Genomic DNA, 20,704 nt, shown 5'->3' on the forward strand with positions numbered 1-20,704 from the left:
CACGTGAGATGACAATCTTTAGTGTGAGATGACAATCTTTAACATGAGATGACAATCTTCAACATGAGATGACAATTTTTAACATGAGATGATAATCTTGAACATGAGATGACAATCTTTTACATGAGATGACACGTGAGATTACAATCTTTAACATGAGATGACAATCTTTAACATGAGATGATAATCTTTAACATGAGCTGACACGTGAGATGACAATCTTTAGTGTGAGATGACAATCTTTAACATGAGATGACAATCTTCAACATGAAATGACAATTTTTAACATGAGATGACAATCTTGAACATGAGATGACAATCTTTCACATGAGATGACACGTGAGATGACAATCTTTATCGTGAGATGACAATCTTTAACATGAGATGATACGTGAGATGACAATCTTTTACATGAGATGACACGTGCGATGAAAATCTTTAACATGAGATGACACGAGAGATGACAATCTTTAGCGTCAGATGACAATCTTTAACGTCAGATACAAACTTTAACAGGAGATGACACGTGAGATGACAATCTTTAACATGAGATGACAATCTTTAGCGTGAGATGACAATCTTGAACATGAGATGACAATCTTCAACATGAGATGACAATCTTTAACATTAGATGACAATCTTCAACATGAGATGACACATGAGATGACAATCTTTAGTGTGAGATGACAATCTTTAACATGAGATGACAATCTTGAACATGAGATGACAATCTTTAACATGAAATGACAATCTTGAACATGAGATGACACGTGAGATGACAATCTTTAGTGTGAGATGACAATCTTTAACATGAGATGACAATCTTCAACATGAGATGACAATTTTTAACATGAGATGATAATCTTGAACATGAGATGACAATCTTCAACATGAGATGACAATCTTTTACATGAGATGACGCGTGAGATGACAATCTTTAACATGAGATGACAATCTTTAACATGAGATGACAATCTTCAACATGAGATGACAATCTTTAACGTGAGCTGACACGTGAGATGACAATTTTTAGCGTGAAATGACAATCTTTAATGTGAGCTGACAATCATATCCCATTCTTATAATTTTTCATTAAAGATATATGTTCATAATATTATATATTCATTCAACAGGACATTGACAACTTAATGACCAGATTTTATTGATCTTTGTTCACACACCTGTGTACCCTACAGGACACAGACAGCTAAAAGACCCAGGTCTGTCGACACATGTTCCTCCACTCTGACAAGGGTGACTGGCACACTCGTCTATGTCCTGTTCACATTGTCGGCCTACAAACCCATCAGCACATCTACAGACAAACCCTGATGTGGTAGCCTGTAAGGAATTAGACATTGTTTATGAAAGTAAAAGAAATATTTTATTGTATTCTCTTTCATTCTACAGCTCCATCTATAGCTACAGTAAATATATACATGTAACACACAATCTTTTTCTAACCTACATGCTCCTTTCATAAACAACTCATTTATCAATCTAAAGCTTCCGCTTCAACTGATAACTCCCTCTTTATCCTTCAACAAACAAGTCCACAGCTTCTACTTAAATCTGCTGTTTCTCAAACAAATGACATACAATAATTGCTTATAATGAACATTCTAACAATGAATTCATGACTATAACATCCTCGGCAAGGTTCCTGTGATGTGTTTGTTATACACTTAAACATGTATCTAATGAACATGCTATCAACAAATTTGTGGTTATAAAGTAGTAATTTTCAATAACTGTCAATGTTCCAAAAAATGTCTGTTATAAGTATATAATGAACTATGATCATAACAAAGTGATTTTGTTAGTCCCTATATATTCATTATATTAACTGTGTTTTACTGAATTGTCTATACAATGTTATTACATATGCTGACAGTGTTTTACTGAATTGTCTATACAATGTTATAACATATGCTGTGTTTTACTGAATTGTCTATACAATGTTATTACATATGTCATGTTTTACTGAATTGTCTATACAATGTTATAACATATGCTGACAGTGTTTTACTGAATTGTCTATACAATGTTATAACATATGCCATGTTTTACTGAATTGTCTATACAATGTTATAACATATGCCATGTTTTACTGAATTGTCTATACAATGTTATTACATATGCCATGTTTTACTGAATTGTCTATACAATGTTATTACATATGCCATGTTTTACTGAATTGTCTATACAATGTTATAACATATGCTGACAGTGTTTTACTGAATTGTCTATACAATGTTATAACATATGCCATGTTTTACTGAATTGTCTATACAATGTTATAACATATGCCATGTTTTACTGAATTGTCTATACAATGTTATAACATATGCCATGTTTTACTGAATTGTCTATACAATGTTATAACATATGCCATGTTTTACTGAATTGTCTATACAATGTTATAACATATGCCATGTTTTACTGAATTGTCTATACAATGTTATAACATATGCCATGTTTTACTGAATTGTCTATACAATGTTATTACATATGTCAGTGTTTTACTGAATTGTCTATACAATGTTATTACATATGCCATGTTTTACTGAATTGTCTATACAATGTTATAACATATGCTGACAGTGTTTTACTGAATTGTCTATACAATGTTATTACATATGCCATGTTTTACTGAATTGTCTATACAATGTTATTACATATGCCATGTTTTACTGAATTGTCTATACAATGTTATAACATATGCCATGTTTTACTGAATTGTCTATACAATGTTATTAACATATACATGTTTTACTGAATTGTCTATACAATGTTATAACATATGCCATGTTTTACTGAATTGTCTATACAATGTTATTACATATGCCATGTTTTACTGAATTGTCTATACAATGTTATTACATATGTCATGTTTTACTGAATTGTCTATACAATGTTATTACATATGTCATGTTTTACTGAATTGTCTATACAATGTTATTACATATGCCATGTTTTACTGAATTGTCTATACAATGTTATAACATATGCCATGTTTTACTGAATTGTCTATACAATGTTATAACATATGCCATGTTTTACTGAATTGTCTATACAATTATAACATATGCCATGTTTTACTGAATTGTCTATACAATGTTATAACATATGCCATGTTTTACTGAATTGTCTATACAATGTTATAACATATGCCATGTTTTACTGAATTGTCTATACAATGTTATAACATATGCTGTGTTTTACTGAATCGTCTATACAATGTTATAACATATGCCATGTTTTACTGAATTGTCTATACAATGTTATTACATATGCCATGTTTTACTGAATTGTCTATACAATGTTATAACATATGCCATGTTTTACTGAATTGTCTATACAATGTTATAACATATGCTGACAGTGTTTTACTGAATTGTCTATACAATGTTATAACATATGCCATGTTTTACTGAATTGTCTATACAATGTTATAACATATGCCATGTTTTACTGAATTGTCTATACAATGTTATTACATATGCCATGTTTTACTGAATTGTCTATACAATGTTATTACATATGCCATGTTTTACTGAATTGTCTATACAATGTTATAACATATGCTGACAGTGTTTTACTGAATTGTCTATACAATGTTATAACATATGCTGACAGTGTTTTACTGAATTGTCTATACAATGTTATTACATATGCCATGTTTTACTGAATTGTCTATACAATGTTATAACATATGCTGACAGTGTTTTACTGAATTGTCTATACAATGTTATTACATATGCTGACAGTGTTTTACTGAATTGTCTATACAATGTTATTACATATGCCATGTTTTACTGAATTGTCTATACAATGTTATTACATATATCATGTTTTACTGAATTGTCTATACAATGTTATTACATATGCCATGTTTTACTGAATTGTCTATACAATGTTATAACATATGCTGACAGTGTTTTACTGAATTGTCTATACAATGTTATTACATATGCCATGTTTTACTGAATTGTCTATACAGTGTTATTACATATGCCATGTTTTACTGAATTGTCTATACAATGTTATAACATATGTCATGTTTTACTGAATTGTCTATACAATGTTATAACATATGCCATGTTTTACTGAATTGTCTATACAATGTTTTACTATATACAATTATAACATATGCCATGTTTTACTGAATTGTCTATACAATGTTATAACATATGCCATGTTTTACTGAATTGTCTATACAATGTTATATACATATGCCATGTTTTACTGAATTGTCTATACAATGTTATAACATATGCTGACAGTGTTTTACTGAATTGTCTATACAATGTTATTACATATGCCATGTTTTACTGAATTGTCTATACAATGTTATTACATATGCCAGTGTTTTACTGAATTTGTCTATACAATGTTATTACATATGCCATGTTTTACTGAATTGTCTATACAATGTTATAACATATGCTGACAGTGTTTTACTGAATTGTCTATACAATGTTATACAACATATGCCATGTTTTACTGAATTGTCTATACAATGTTATTACATATGCCATGTTTTACTGAATTGTCTATACAATGTTATACATATGCTACATGTTTTACTGAATTGTCTATACAATGTTATAACATATGCCATGTTTTACTGAATTGTCTATACAATGTTATTACATATGCCATGTTTTACTGAATTGTCTATACAATGTTATTACATATGCATGTTTTACTGAATTGTCTATACAATGTTATAACATATGCTGACAGTGTTTTACTGAATTGTCTATACAATGTTATTACATATGCCATGTTTTACTGAATTGTCTATACAATGTTATAACATATGCCATGTTTTACTGAATTGTCTATACAATGTTATTACATATGTCATGTTTTACTGAATCGTCTATACAATGTTATAACATATGCTGACAGTGTTTTACTGAATTGTCTATACAATGTTATTACATATGCCATGTTTTACTGAATTGTCTATACAATGTTATAACATATGCCATGTTTTACTGAATTGTCTATACAATGTTATAACATATGCTGACAGTGTTTTACTGAATTGTCTATACAATGTTATAACATATGCCATGTTTTACTGAATTGTCTATACAATGTTATAACATATGCCATGTTTTACTGAATTGTCTATACAATGTTATAACATATGCCATGTTTTACTGAATTGTCTATACAATGTTATAACATATGCCATGTTTTACTGAATTGTCTATACAATGTTATAACATATGCCATGTTTTACTGAATTGTCTATACTGATTGTTTTACTGAATGTCTATACAATGTTATTACATATGCCATGTTTTACTGAATTGTCTATACAATGTTATATACATATGCTGACATGTTTTACTGAATTGTCTATACAATGTTATAACATATGCCATGTTTTACTGAATTGTCTATACAATGTTATAACATATGCTGACAGTGTTTTTATCAATGTTATAACATAGCCATGTTTTACTGAATTGTCTATACAATGTTATAACATATGCCATGTTTTACTGAATTGTCTATACAATGTTATAACATATGCCATGTTTTACTGAATTGTCTATACAATGTTATAACATATGCCATGTTTTACTGAATTGTCTATACAATGTTATAACATATGCCATGTTTTACTGAATTGTCTATACAATGTTATAACATATGCCATGTTTTACTGAATTGTCTATACAATGTTATAACACATATGCCATGTTTTACTGAATTGTCTATACAATGTTATAACATATGCCATGTTTTACTGAATTGTCTATACAATGTTATAACATATGCCATGTTTTACTGAATTGTCTATACAATGTTATAACATATGCCATGTTTTACTGAATTGTCTATACAATGTTATAACATATGCCATGTTTTACTGAATTGTCTATACAATGTTATAACATATGCCATGTTTTACTGAATTGTCTATACAATGTTATTACATATATTGTCTATACAATGTTATTACATATGCCATGTTTTACTGAATTGTCTATACAGTGTTATTACATATGTCATGTTTTACTGAATTGTCTATACAATGTTATAACATATGCCATGTTTTACTGAATTGTCTATACAATGTTATTACATATGCTGACAGTGTTTTACTGAATTGTCTATACAATGTTATTACATACATATGCCATGTTTTACTGAATTGTCTATACAATGTTATTACATATGCTGACAGTGTTTTACTGAATTGTCTATACAATGTTATTACATATGCCATGTTTTACTGAATTGTCTATACAATGTTATAACATATGCTGACAGTGTTTTACTGAATTGTCTATACAATGTTATTAACATAGCCATGTTTTTACTGAATTGTCTATACAATGTTATAACATATGCCATGTTTTACTGAATTGTCTATACAATGTTATTACATATGCCATGTTTTACTGAATTGTCTATACAATGTTATTACATATATGCCATGTTTTACTGAATTGTCTATACAATGTTATAACATATGCCATGTTTTACTGAATTGTCTATACAATGTTATAACATATGCTGACAGTGTTTTACTGAATTGTCTATACAATGTTAACATATGCCATGTTTTACTGAATTGTCTATACAATGTTATAACATATGCCATGTTTTACTGAATTGTCTATACAATGTTATAACATATGCTGACAGTGTTTTACTGAATTGTCTATACAATGTTATAACATATGCCATGTTTTACTGAATTGTCTATACAATGTTATAACATATGCCATGTTTTACTGAATTGTCTATACAATGTTATAACATATGCCATGTTTTACTGAATTGTCTATACAATGTTATTACATATGCCATGTTTTACTGAATTGTCTATACAATGTTATTACATATGTCATGTTTTACTGAATTGTCTATACAATGTTATAACATATGCCTGACAGTGTTTTTACGGATTGTCTATACAATGTTATTACATATGTCATGTTTTACTGAATTGTCTATACAATGTTTACATATGCTCATGTTTTACTGAATTGTCTATACAATGTTATTACATATGCCATGTTTTACTGAATTGTCTATACAATGTTATAACATATGCTGACAGTGTTTTACTGAATTGTCTATACAATGTTATTACATATGCCATGTTTTACTGAATTGTCTATACAATGTTATTACATATGCCATGTTTTACTGAATTGTCTATACAATGTTATAACATATGCTGACAGTGTTTTACTGAATTGTCTATACAATGTTATTACATATGCCATGTTTTACTGAATTGTCTATACAATGTTATTACATATGCCATGTTTTACTGAATTGTCTATACAATGTTATAACATATGCTGACATGTTTTACTGAATTGTCTATACAATGTTATAACATATGCTGACAGTGTTTTACTGAATTGTCTATACAATGTTATTACATATGCCATGTTTTACTGAATTGTCTATACAATGTTATTACATATGCCATGTTTTACTGAATTGTCTATACAATGTTATAACATATGCTGACAGTGTTTTACTGAATTGTCTATACAATGTTATTACATATGCCATGTTTTACTGAATTGTCTATACAATGTTATTACATATGCCATGTTTTACTGAATTGTCTATACAATGTTATAACATATGCTGTCATGTTTTACTGAATTGTCTATACAATGTTATAACATATGCCAGTGTTTTACTGAATTGTCTATACAATGTTATTACATATGCTGACAGTGTTTTACTGAATTGTCTATACAATGTTATTACATATGCCATGTTTTACTGAATTGTCTATACAATGTTATAACATATGCTGACAGTGTTTTACTGAATTGTCTATACAATGTTATTACATATGCTGACAGTGTTTTACTGAATTGTCTATACAATGTTATAACATATGCTACATGTTTTACTGAATTGTCTATACAATGTTATAACATATGCCATGTTTTTACTGAATTGTCTATACAATGTTATAACATATGTCATGTTTTACTGAATTGTCTATACAATGTTATAACATATGCCATGTTTTACTGAATTGTCTATACAATGTTATAACATATGCCATGTTTTACTGAATTGTCTATACAATGTTATTACATATGCCATGTTTTACTGAATTGTCTATACAATGTTATAACATATGCTGACAGTGTTTTACTGAATTGTCTATACAATGTTATTACATATGCCATGTTTTACTGAATTGTCTATACAATGTTATAACATATGCTGACAGTGTTTTACTGAATTGTCTATACAATGTTATTAACATATGCATGTTTTACTGAATTGTCTATACAATGTTATTACATATGCCATGTTTTACTGAATTGTCTATACAATGTTATTACATATGCCATGTTTTACTGAATTGTCTATACAATGTTATAACATATGCCATGTTTTACTGAATTGTCTATACAATGTTATAACATATGCCATGTTTTACTGAATTGTCTATACAATGTTATAACATATGCCATGTTTTACTGAATTGTCTATACAATGTTATAACATATGCTGACATGTTTTACTGAATTGTCTATACAATGTTATAACATATGCCATGTTTTACTGAATTGTCTATACAATGTTATAACATATGCCATGTTTTACTGAATTGTCTATACAATGTTATAACATATGCCATGTTTTACTGAATTGTCTATACAATGTTATAACATATGCCATGTTTTACTGAATTGTCTATACAATGTTATTACATATGCCATGTTTTACTGAATTGTCTATACAATGTTATAACATATGCCATGTTTTACTGAATTGTCTATACAATGTTATAACATATGCCTGTGTTTTACTGAATTGTACAATGTTATACATATGCCATGTTTTACTGAATAACATATATGCTGCATGTTTTACTGAATTGTCTATACAATGTTATAACATATGTACAGTGTTTTACTGAATTGTCTATACGTTATACAATGTTATAACATATGCATGTTTTACTGAATTGTCTATACAATGTTATTACATATGCCATGTTTTACTGAATTGTCTATACAATGTTTATAACATATGCCAGTGTTTTACTGAATTGTCTATACAATGTTATAACATATGTCATGTTTTACTGAATTGTCTATACAATGTTATAACATATGCCATGTGTTTTACTGAATTGTCTATACAATGTTATAACATATGCCATGTTTTACTGAATTGTCTATACAATGTTATAACATATGCCATGTTTTACTGAATTGTCTATACAATGTTATTACATATGCCATGTTTTACTGAATTGTCTATACAATGTTATTAACATATGCGTGTTTTACTGAATTGTCTATACAATGTTATAACATACTATATATGACATGTTTTACTGAATTGTCTATACAATGTTATAACATATGCCATGTTTTACTGAATTGTCTATACAATGTTATAACATATGTGACAGTGTTTTACTGAATTGTCTATACAATGTTATAACATATGCCATGTTTTACTGAATTGTCTATACAATGTTATAACATATGCTGTGTTTTACTGAATTGTCTATACAATGTTATAACATATATGTTTTACTGAATGTCTATACAATGTTATTACATATTGTTTTACTGAATTGTCTATACAATGTTATAACATATGCTGTGTTTTACTGAATTGTCTATACAATGTTATAACATACCATGTTAGCAATGAATGTAATTGTTGGTACCACAGAGTTTCATTATAACTGTGTTTTACTGGCTAACTTTTAACTGAATTTCTATAAATGTATAACACATGTTTTACTGACTGTACAATGTTATAACTATGCTGGATTCCTATACAATTTATAACATACCATGTAGCAATGAGTATTTTTACCCAGCCAGAGTATCATAACTTGTTTATACTGTGATTTAGATACGTGGAAAACCAATATTAAAGATAGTCATTAAACTATTTGACCTATATAAAATACATTGACTGACCTGACACGAGGCCCCATTTAGACAAGGATGAGTAAAACAGATGTGGAATAGGACATCACAGTTATTGCCTCTGTATCCTGTCAAATCAAAAACATTCAAATGAAAGCGGCTTAAATCAAAGAATTTAGTTCAGTGGCTTACATTGTTCAGTTTGAATGATAATATAATAATATTCTGACAACAGGAATGTTTGGCTGAGGGATGTGTTAGCTACTTTCATCAGTCCTAGATTCAATTGAATTTAGTTGAATAAGAGTTCTATGAGTCATGCACATGTTTATTGAATACTGTGCAAAATCTGAATACTGTGCAAAAGTAATCTGTCATTTACTTGATACTTTGCAATTGATTTAAACCATATGAGAACAAATACTTAACTGTTTTTATAAATAGTTACTGTTTTACAAACAGGTACCTGTTTTTACAATTCGATACCTTTTTTTTTACAATTAGATACCTTTTTTTTACAATTAGTTACCTTTTTTACAAATAGTAACCTCTTTTTATCAATAGTTACCTCTTTTTATCAATAGTTACCTGTTTTTATACATAAAATATCTAAGGTCAGAGTGGAGGTCAGAGTGTGTATATATATATACCTGACAAGCATGTGCAGTAGAACTTTTGTCCACGTAACGCTGTACATACACCATGTTCACAAGGATTTGGGCTGCACACCGACGTTTCTACAGAGGGCAATGCTGTTTGAGGATTCAATAAGGAAAGATAGCAATATTTTATCATTTCATAAAATTGTTCATGTTTCTAGTATCTGATCGTCCAAAAAATAAGGATTCTTTTTTATATACGATTTTTTTATTTGAAATGTTGCAAACATTTTTATTTGGTATATCATGAATATAAATTAATATTAAATTTAGAAAATTTTAATTTGAAATGTTGCAAACATTTTACTTTGTTTATTATGGTACTTGGTGAATTAGTAAATATTGAAAGACTTGAAGCATTGACTTACTTGTTGAAAAAGATTTCTGCAGTATTGTCACAATAATAATTGAACTAGCCAGCCAACAACTGCTAGGTCTCATTCTGTACTTGTCCTACATCTGTACTGGTATAGCTGTCTGCAATGATTTTAGAAATACAAACATGTTCAATGTTTTCTACAATATTTTTATCACAAAAAAAAGGTGGCCTGAATAAGTCTTTACTTATAACAAGGATTCATAAGTCTCATATATGTAATGTACGTCCTTGCTTATAATATCAATAAAACAAGCAATAGTTCAAATGAGTCAGTATATAGTATGATGCTTGTAATGAGTTTAATTGCTACTAAATATAATAATTCTGCATTTCTCATTGATATTTAAAATGCATAATTCAGGGATCAATCTAGCTCTGATTTACTAATGATAAACTAAAGCTTTTAATTATTGAGCTTAAATTCTTATTTTACTAAATCTAAGAAAAAACTTGTTCTTTTACAGTACTTTTTTCATGAAAATGAATCTAATGAAATAAGAAGAATCAAATTCTCCTATATTTCACCAAAATTTCCCCCTATTTTGAACCTAGATTGATCCCTGACAATAAAACATGTCTTAGCGACCATGCAGCTCTGTATTAACACCACCTGTTGATAAGACCATGTACATTTCTAGGGTCCTAAATGACCATTTTTAACAAATTTCGACCTGTGTTTAAAGACCACCTGACTATAAAGACTATTTCCCCTTAACTTTTCTATCCAACACAATTTTAATTTCATATGTCCTGTATTTATTATTTTATTTAATCAATTTAAGTGTGAGTTTATGCATATGCATATACAGTGTATTTGATTGTTTTTTCTTTTTTGCCAGACAAAGAACAATAATGTTATGTATGCCTAATCTAGCATATTAAAACAACCAACATGGCTGAGGTCCAGCATCATTTATTATTCCCAACGAGGCTCACGAGCACGTGACATAATAACAGGGACACACTACTAACTGGATTATGGACCGATTAAGATATACATGACATCCCAAGAACCATCCCCCTTCTCAAGAACTTTTAAAATATTCTTTTAGCCGAGTACATATATCAGTACAGTTACTGTAACCGATCACTATGTATATAGCCTACAAGCTTTTACATTCACCTTGAGCTTAACAGGTTAAGGTCAATCCAAACAAGTCCTCAATAACCGTTCAAACAGAATTTAACAAATTTTAAAACACAAACTCCAACAAATTAAAGTCTTTCGCGTGTTAACTTGAAAACTTAACTTTAAACAAAATCTTATATTCATTGAACATAGTCTTTCAAATATCCAGGCTTTGAGGTGACTCTGCCACTGCTCCTTTGTAATGGCTTCTCCACGGTAGTAGCTGGTGGCTCCTTAACAGTCTGATGATCAGCTGTATCATCCTGAGTGTATGGTACGTTCGCAGATGGCTGTTGAACCAGAACTAGAGGGTCTATGTTGAACTCGCGGCACATATCAGATCCTGTATGGGAACTATATTGCTTTAGTTCTGGAGTGCGAGTAGGTTTTAACATTGTTCGATTCCTCCGGTACCGTCTACCGTTGTCCGTGTTTACCACATACGATCATGGACTTTCATGTTTACACTCAACTGTTCCTCTTACCCACGGTTTATCAGGTTGAGTTTGAATCATGACTGTGTCACCTGGATGGAAGCTTTTGAGACTGTTCCTACTAGCTCTCTGATCAAAGTAGGACTTGTATTTCTCCTGTCGTTTTTGTAGATGTTTGCTAATCTCGTCATTACCACGAGGTTTCAAAAGGCCTGACGTAGTTGGTAGCATGGTTTTCAGTCTACGTCCTAAAAACATTTGGGCTGGAGATATACCTATGTCCAGAGGAGTGTTCCTATAGTCGAGCAGAGCTTTGTAAGGATCCTTTGATTTTTTCATCAAGTTTTTCACAGTCAGAACTGCTCATTCTGCTTGCCCATTCGACTGAGCATAGTATGGACTACTTGTGTTATGCATGAATCCGTAGCTTTTCGCAAAATCTTTGAACTCCGCGCATGAAAATTGTGGTCCATTGTCCGAAAATATTTCATCCGGAACTCCATATCTTGATATCAGACTTTTCAGTCGGACAATCATGTTTTTTTGCTGTCAGATTGTCTAGTAGCTGTACTTCTGGCCACTTTGAGTAGTAATCTACTGTGAGTAGATAATGTTTTGAGTTGAGCTCAAAAATATCTGCTGCTACTTTTGACCATGGGCGGTCTGGTAATTCTACCTGTATCATTGGTTCCTTTGGATTGTTCCGTTGTACTTCCGCACATATTGAACAACTTAAGACCTTTTCCTCTATCTGGCTTGACATCCCTGGCCAAAACAGAACTTCTCTGGCCCTGTCTTTACACTTGACTACTCCTAAGTGTGAATCATGAATGATATCCATCATTGCTGGTCTAAGCGTTTTGGGAACAATCAGTTTTGGTCCTTTGTATAAGACACCATCTATGCAGGCAATCTCATCTCGGAATCCCCAATATTCTCGTACTTCTCCAGATATACTGTCTTTGGTTGTTGGCCAACCATCTAACACTAAATTTTGTAGTTCTTGTAGCACCACGTCCTTGGCAGTTTCCCGCTGAAACTCTGCATATCTCTCAGGAGATATGGGTAGGTATCCCGTAGGATTAAGCATATTTACGTCTACTTCCGGTAATAGCTGTTCCAGTGTTTCCGGTAAGTATGATCTACTCAAATGATCCGCAATCCACATGAGCTTTCCAGGTTTGTATTGTACATTCAAGTCATACTTCTGAATGGTAAGTAAAAGTCTTTGCAATCTCACAGGTGCCTGGTGAAGTGGTTTTGAAAATATGGCTTGTAGTGGTTTATGATCACTTTCCACCTCGACTTTACGACCGTACACATACTGGTGGAACTTGGTACAGCCATATACGACCGCCAATGCTTCCTTCTCTATCTGCGCGTAATTTTGTTGTGATTGTGTGAGAGCTCGCGACGCGTAAGCTATGGGTTTTTCCTCTTGAAGGATTACTGCGCCTAGCCCTTTAGAGCTAGCATCCACCGATAGGGTTAGCGGTAACTTCGGATCATAGAATCTGAGAATCGGTGCTTCGGTAGCCATGAGCTTGAGTTTTTGAAAGCTCTCCTCCTGCTCCATAGACCATTCCCATTCGACATCTTTCTGTGTAAGTTTCCTCAATGGTGCACTAACATCCGACATGTTAGGCAGAAACTTAGCTAGATACTGAATGAACCCTAGGAAAGTTAGTAACTCTGGTTTGTTCTGGGGCTGCTTCATCGCTTTGACTGCGCGAACCTTTTCGGGGTCTGGCTTGAGGCCTTCTTTGCTGAGTATATGTACCTCCTCTTTTTTGAACTCGCACTTTCCTGGACTAAGTTTTAGATTGTATGACCTTGCCTTTTCCATGACTAGGTTCAGCCTATGGTTATGTTCTTTCTGGTCTGTACCCCAGACTAAAATGTCATCCATGATGGCTTCAGTTCCATCGATATCTTCAACCATTTGTGACATTATCTTTTGGAACACCTCAGGCGCCAACTTAATTTCAAAAGGCATTCGTGTGAAGCGATATCTTCCGAAGGGAGTGTTAAAGGTGCATAGTTTTGAACTGGCTTCATCCAACCTCACCTGCCAAAATCCAGATGTCGCATCCAATTTTGAAAACACTTTAGCATCAGGCATGTTCGTGACAACTTCCTCAATGGTTTTCATGGGGAAATGTTCCCTTAATATGGCACGATTGAGATTCTTAGGGTCTATGCAGATACGGATTTTGTTTGGTTTTGTGACAACAACCATACTGTTTACCCATTCTGTTGGTTAGGTTTCCTTGACAATAACACCGATTTCCTCCATTCGTTTCAGTTCGTCCTTGACCTGGTCCTTAAGCGCGACCGGTATTTTCCTTGGTGGGTGTACTACAGGAGTAATTGTTGGGTCAATCTTGATCCTGTGTTTACCTGGTAAACATCCAATCCCTTGAAACAAGTCTGCATACTTGTTTTGAATCTCTTGAGGAGATTCAATCATATTAATTCTCCTGACCAAGTTCATGTTTTTACATGCTTCACCACCCAGTACATTCGGTACTTTGATGTCCACAACATAGAATTGTAAACGCAAGTTTACATCATTGTACTGACACGGTAAGGTTGTCCTCCCCACTGGTTTGATACAATGTCCTGAGTATGATCTTAATGGACAGTCTGCTTTCCTCAGTACTGTTTTGTAGTTCAACGACTTGAATACGTCATATGTAATAACGTTACACTTTGCTCCAGTGTCCAGTTGAACCTTGACCGGATGTTCATTTATCAAAACGGTTTCATTCAAATCCGAATCATTTTCTAGAAGGTTGACATCAAGGACCTGTCCTTTATCTAGCGTTCCGATGAACAGTTCGTTTTCACTCTCGGTGATTTCATCTTGATCAAGGGCATGTACCTTTTTATTCCTGAATTTAGGCTTACCACCAAAACACTTAATAGCGAAATGGTCCCGTTTGTTACATTTGTTGCACGTCTGACTTATAGCTGGGCATTTCTCACTATCTCCGTGATTTCTCCCACATCTAGAACATTGATACTGCGAGTATCTGTTTGATTGTTTACTGAAGCGTGACAACTTGTGTTTCGTCATATCATGATCACATGACTTTCCAGGCGGTGTCGACTTATGTTCTCGAGACACGTAATGTACCTTTGAAGTAACAGACGAATCTTCTTCTGACATTTTCTTTAACTGAGCTTGTGAAAGTTCATGCAATCTAGCAATTTCTATTGCTTTATCTAGTGTAAGATCTGAACCTTGATTTATCAGTTTTTCTCTCACCTTCACATGTCTCGTTCCAAACACGATCCGATCTCTGACCATCTCATCACCACCTCCTTCGTAACCACAGTCTTTAACAAGAATTTTCAAAGCTGTCACAAACTGTTCGGTTGTTTCAGTTTCCGTCTGAATCCTGCATTGGAATTTATAGCGCGCAAATACTTTGTTTGACTTGGGCTCCACGTAAGATTTTTTTTAAAGTTTTTTTCTGTCTGCATCCGGCAGTGTCCAGGTACTGTATATATCCCTACCTTTGTCTCCGATCCACAACATTATGTAGTTACACTGTTCTTCCTCTGTTTTTTTCTTTAACGGGCTGTCAAACATAAATTGAGCATGTTGTTGGAATTTTTCCACGTGGTAGGAGGGTCTGCGCTACCCCACCGGATAAATCCATGGTTGTAGATATTTACGGGTTACTTTGTATGACGGATTACTCTTCAGGCATCCTCAATCCCGCTTCTGACACCATGTTATGTATGCCTAATCTAGCATATTAAAACAACCAACATGGCTGAGGTCCCTGCATTTATATATTATTTTTGTTCAAAACAAACATAACTAGATCTACCATTGTTACCCTAGTGAAAAAAGCAGTGGAATTCCAGTGGAATTCCGGTGGATTCCACTGGAATCTGTTCCAGTGGAATCCACCGGAATAACAAAATCCAGTGGAATTCCACTGGAATAAAAAAAATTCCATTGGAATTCGCAATGGAATTTTTGAACTCCAGTGGCATTCCACTGGTATTCCAGTGGCATATATAATTGTTTCCATTGGAATTCCAGTGGATTCCAATGAAACTTCACAACAGACATTATTTCTTATTAAATATTTAAATTTAACATTAAACCAATAAAATTGATGAGAAAACCTTTCATATTAAATGTGTTTGTTTAAGTTCTAAATATCCAAGGTTTTATATGCTTTAAGCCCACATATCAATTCCCATATCTTCCTGCTTCTAAGTTTAAAGTCACATGACCACATGAGTCACATGACTTATATATGTTTCCCGCCAAAAACAATCACCATCCAAAATGGCTGCTGTGTCTGCTGGAGTGTGGAAGGGGAAACATGTTTTATCTTAAATGGAAGTTTTCCCAAATAAGTGAAAGGATTATCTCATTCCTGAATTTCTTTAGGCACAGATGAACACTTTCAGTAAGTTTAAATTTATCTGCATTTCTTTTTCAACATGAAATTGTTGCACCCTGATGTTGCCACATGTATAGTGTTTATATTGGTTTGTGTATTTGTCAATTGTTATTGAAATATATTGTCTATATGAACATGCTTTACAACTATAGGTTTATTTTGGACAAATACTTATTTCTTGGAATGTATTATGAAATTGATTGCTGCATATCCCTGAAAACAGATTTTCTTAGCATTTATCTGTGGCAGTTTGAAAACATAAGGAACACAGTAAACTGTTGCCATAAGAAATTGTTACATCAAATATTTAATTGGGTAAGAATTTCAGGATTCCAACAGAATTTCCATTGGATTGGTAGACAATTTCATAAAAAATACTACTTTAATTTTATTTGAAATATCATTGGAAACACCAGTTGAAATATCAATGGAATCCAGTGGAATCCAGTGGAATTCCAATGAAATTTTCTGTGGGGCAACACTGTAATACCACTGGATTCCAGTGAAACTCCAGTGGTATTTCAATGGAATACCAGTGGTAAAATCTTGTGGAATCCAGTGGCATTCCAGTGGTATTCCAGTGGTATTCCAGTGGTATTCCAGTGGAATTCCACTGAATTCCACAAGATTTTACCACTGGAATTCCATTGAAATACCACTGGAATTCCACTGGAATGCCACTGGAATACCACTGGAATGCCACTGGAATACCACTGGAATCCACAAGATTTTACCACTGGAATTCCACTAGTTTTTTTCACTAGGGTAATGCCTATTGTCCCGTTCACAAGACATGAAAATCACGATTTGTAGACTTACAGTTTAAATTTCCTCCCGAAATACCTGAATTCATACATTGAATGTATATGGAAAAAATGTCTCGCTGAGAATTGGATATTTTTTATGGTTCAGTTTTATTGCCTAGTAAGTAAGAAATATAAAACAATTATGAAAATAATTTCCTGGGAAATGCCAAGTTCTCACTGTCAATAACAAGAGATCCCAGAGGGATCTTGGCGCCCACCAAAGAATGATCTATATCTGACAAAGGAAAGATGGATCTTTTCTCTACTTTTTAAACTTTTCAAACATACTACATATAAAATTTGAGACAGATCGCTTCAGTACTTTTTGAGAAATAGCGGTAACAAACTTCAACTTTCAAAATCCAAGATGACTCCTTGGCGGCCATCTTGTTGATCAATCGGTCCCAAATCACAATATGCACAACTAGGGCCCTAGGGGAACCTACATGTGAAATTTGGGAAAGATCCATTCAATACTTTCTGAGAAATAGCGATAACAAACTTTGAATAACAAAATCCAAGATGGCTGCCTGGCGGCCATCTTGTTCACCGTTTGGTCCAAAAATGCAATATGCACAACAAGGGCCCTAGGGGAACCTGGCGGCCATCTTGTTTTTCCTTTCAGCCTCAAAATCTGTATGGCACAAATAGGGACCAAGGGTAACCTCCATGTGAAGTCTGAACAAAATTCCTTCAGTAGTTCTCAAGAAATATTGATAACAAACTTCAACTGCCAAAATCAAAGATGGCTGCCTGGCGGCCATCTTGTTTTTCCGATCAGCCTCAAAATCTGTATGGCACAAGTAGGGACCAAGGGAAACCTCCATGTGAAGTTTGAACAAAATCCCTACTGTAGTTCTCAAGAAATATCGATAACAAACTTCAACTGCTAAAATCAAAGATGGCCGCCTTGTTTTTCCGATCAGCCTCAAAATCTGTATTGCACAACTAGGGACCAAGGGTAACCTCCATGTGAAGTTTGAACAAAATCCCTTCAGTAGTTCTCAAGAAATATCGATAACAAACTTCAACTGCCAAAATCAAAGATGGCTGCCTGGCGGCCATCTTGTTTTTCCGATCAGCCTCAAAATCTGTATGGCACAAATAGGGACCAAGGGTAAACTCCATGTGAAGTTTGAAGAAAATCCCTACTGTAGTTCTCAAGAAATATCGATAACAAACTTCAACTGCCAAAATCAAAGATGGCTGCCTGGCGGCCATCTTGTTTTTCCGATCAGCCTCAAAATCTGTATGGCACAACTAGGGACCAAGGGTAACCTCCATGTGAAGTTTGAACAAAATCCCTTCAGTAGTTCTCAAGAAATATTGATAACAAACTTCAACTGCCAAAATCAAAGATGGCTGCCTGGCGGCCATCTTGTTTTTCCGATCAGCCTCAAAATCTGTATGGCACAAATATGGACCAAGGGGACCCTCCATGTGAAGTTTGAACAAAATCCCTGCAGCAGTTTTTAAGAAATAGTGATAACAAGCATTGTTTACGGACGGACGACGGACCACAGACCACGGACGCAGGGCGCTTTGAATAGCCCACCATCTGATGATGGTGGGCTAAAAACACCAAACCCACCATCAACCCATATGTACTTCATGGTCAAGAACTACAGTTGGTAGTAGACTAAAGGTTACACCCTTGTGCACAGGGAGTGCACGAGGTTTAGACTACAGGTAGACACGGAGTGCACAAGATTTAGACTACAGGTAGACACGGAGTGCACAAGATTTAGACTACAGGTAGACACAGAGTGAACAAGATTTAGACTACAGGTAGACACAGAGTGCACAAGATTTAGACTACAGGTAGACATGGAGTGCACCACGTGTGAACAAGGTGTCCATGACGAGTGGACATGGTGTCCAGGTACATTCAGACCTAGCTATATATATAGACAGACATGGTGTGATGTGCTACAGCTAGGGATGGGGGGGTAGAATATATTCTTAAATTTGAAATAATTGATACATAATTATAACTTTTTAGTGTTTAATTTTTTTTAATTACAACATCTACAAGTAAGTGTACAGTATATATAACTACATGTATATGGTATTTTTCTTAGTAAATACATCTCTGCTACATAAATAAAACCTTTTCACTGCAAAAGTAACAAAGATTAATTTATTTTCATTAAGTAAATGTCTATTTAATTTTATATCAGAAGTTTCTATTCATATCTAAAATATTTCGTTATCAAAAGTCAACGTCTTATGGGTAGATTGCATTAAATATATATATCATTTACATGAAATAAACACATTTCCACAAATTACAACAACTTTGAATTGCAGCAAAAACCAGTCTTATTGTGCTTTTGAAACACTTTTTATTTCATAATAAGCTATCAGTAATACATTCATATACCAGATAAGACATCAGCTTTTAAATAAAAAGATTTGATGCATATCAATCAGTTATCTAGCGCTTGTAGATCGTCTTTCATTAAAATATATACACTTGTATATTATTTTTCTTTGCTAGTTTAAATTCTAAAAATATTGTACATAAAATAGCTTAATTACGTATCCTTCATTAAAAACTGAACGTCTATAAAAGATCATGCAAAATTAAATCCACTTCAAACTATGTGACATCTTCCACTTATTGTAGGCTATTTGTTTTGATTCTTAATCACTGGTAAATACAATATATCTTGACCATATATTGCGTCATGGTCCAATAATCACAATTTGTCAAACATATAGGTTAGCCACAGTATCCAGCTATATTCAGGGACCTCAAGGTGACCATCGATAGATGGCCAGAGGGCAGAATCGTTGCCTTCTGTGTTTGTACGGCTTTATCTGAATGGGGCCAGTATCTTTGTACATGTGATTTTTGAATTGTTTCAATGGAAGTTTGTTAAGACAAACAAATATGCTTTACCATTTTATCATATACTTACGACCAAAAATATGTCGGTTTAGGGTTACCCGA

The 20,704-nt window shown here is 33.0% G+C and overlaps 1 protein-coding gene across 1 annotated transcript in view; it reads right to left on the minus strand.

Annotated features, from left to right (window-relative positions):
* Positions 1-20,704, minus strand: part of LOC138326149 (fibropellin-3-like) — a 42,894-nt gene that overhangs the window by 14,708 nt on the left and 7,482 nt on the right. The window contains exons 2-5 of the mRNA XM_069272277.1: positions 10,939-11,047; positions 10,562-10,663; positions 9,963-10,039; positions 1,182-1,341 (exon numbers count right to left, since the gene is read on the minus strand). Coding sequence (XP_069128378.1) covers positions 1,182-1,341; positions 9,963-10,039; positions 10,562-10,663; positions 10,939-11,011 — 412 coding nt within the window. The 5' untranslated portion in view covers positions 11,012-11,047. The remainder of the gene's footprint in view (positions 1-1,181; positions 1,342-9,962; positions 10,040-10,561; positions 10,664-10,938; positions 11,048-20,704) is intronic.

The sequence above is a fragment of the Argopecten irradians genome, chromosome 6, assembly GCF_041381155.1.
Source record: "Argopecten irradians isolate NY chromosome 6, Ai_NY, whole genome shotgun sequence".
Classification (NCBI taxonomy): domain Eukaryota; kingdom Metazoa; phylum Mollusca; class Bivalvia; order Pectinida; family Pectinidae; genus Argopecten; species Argopecten irradians.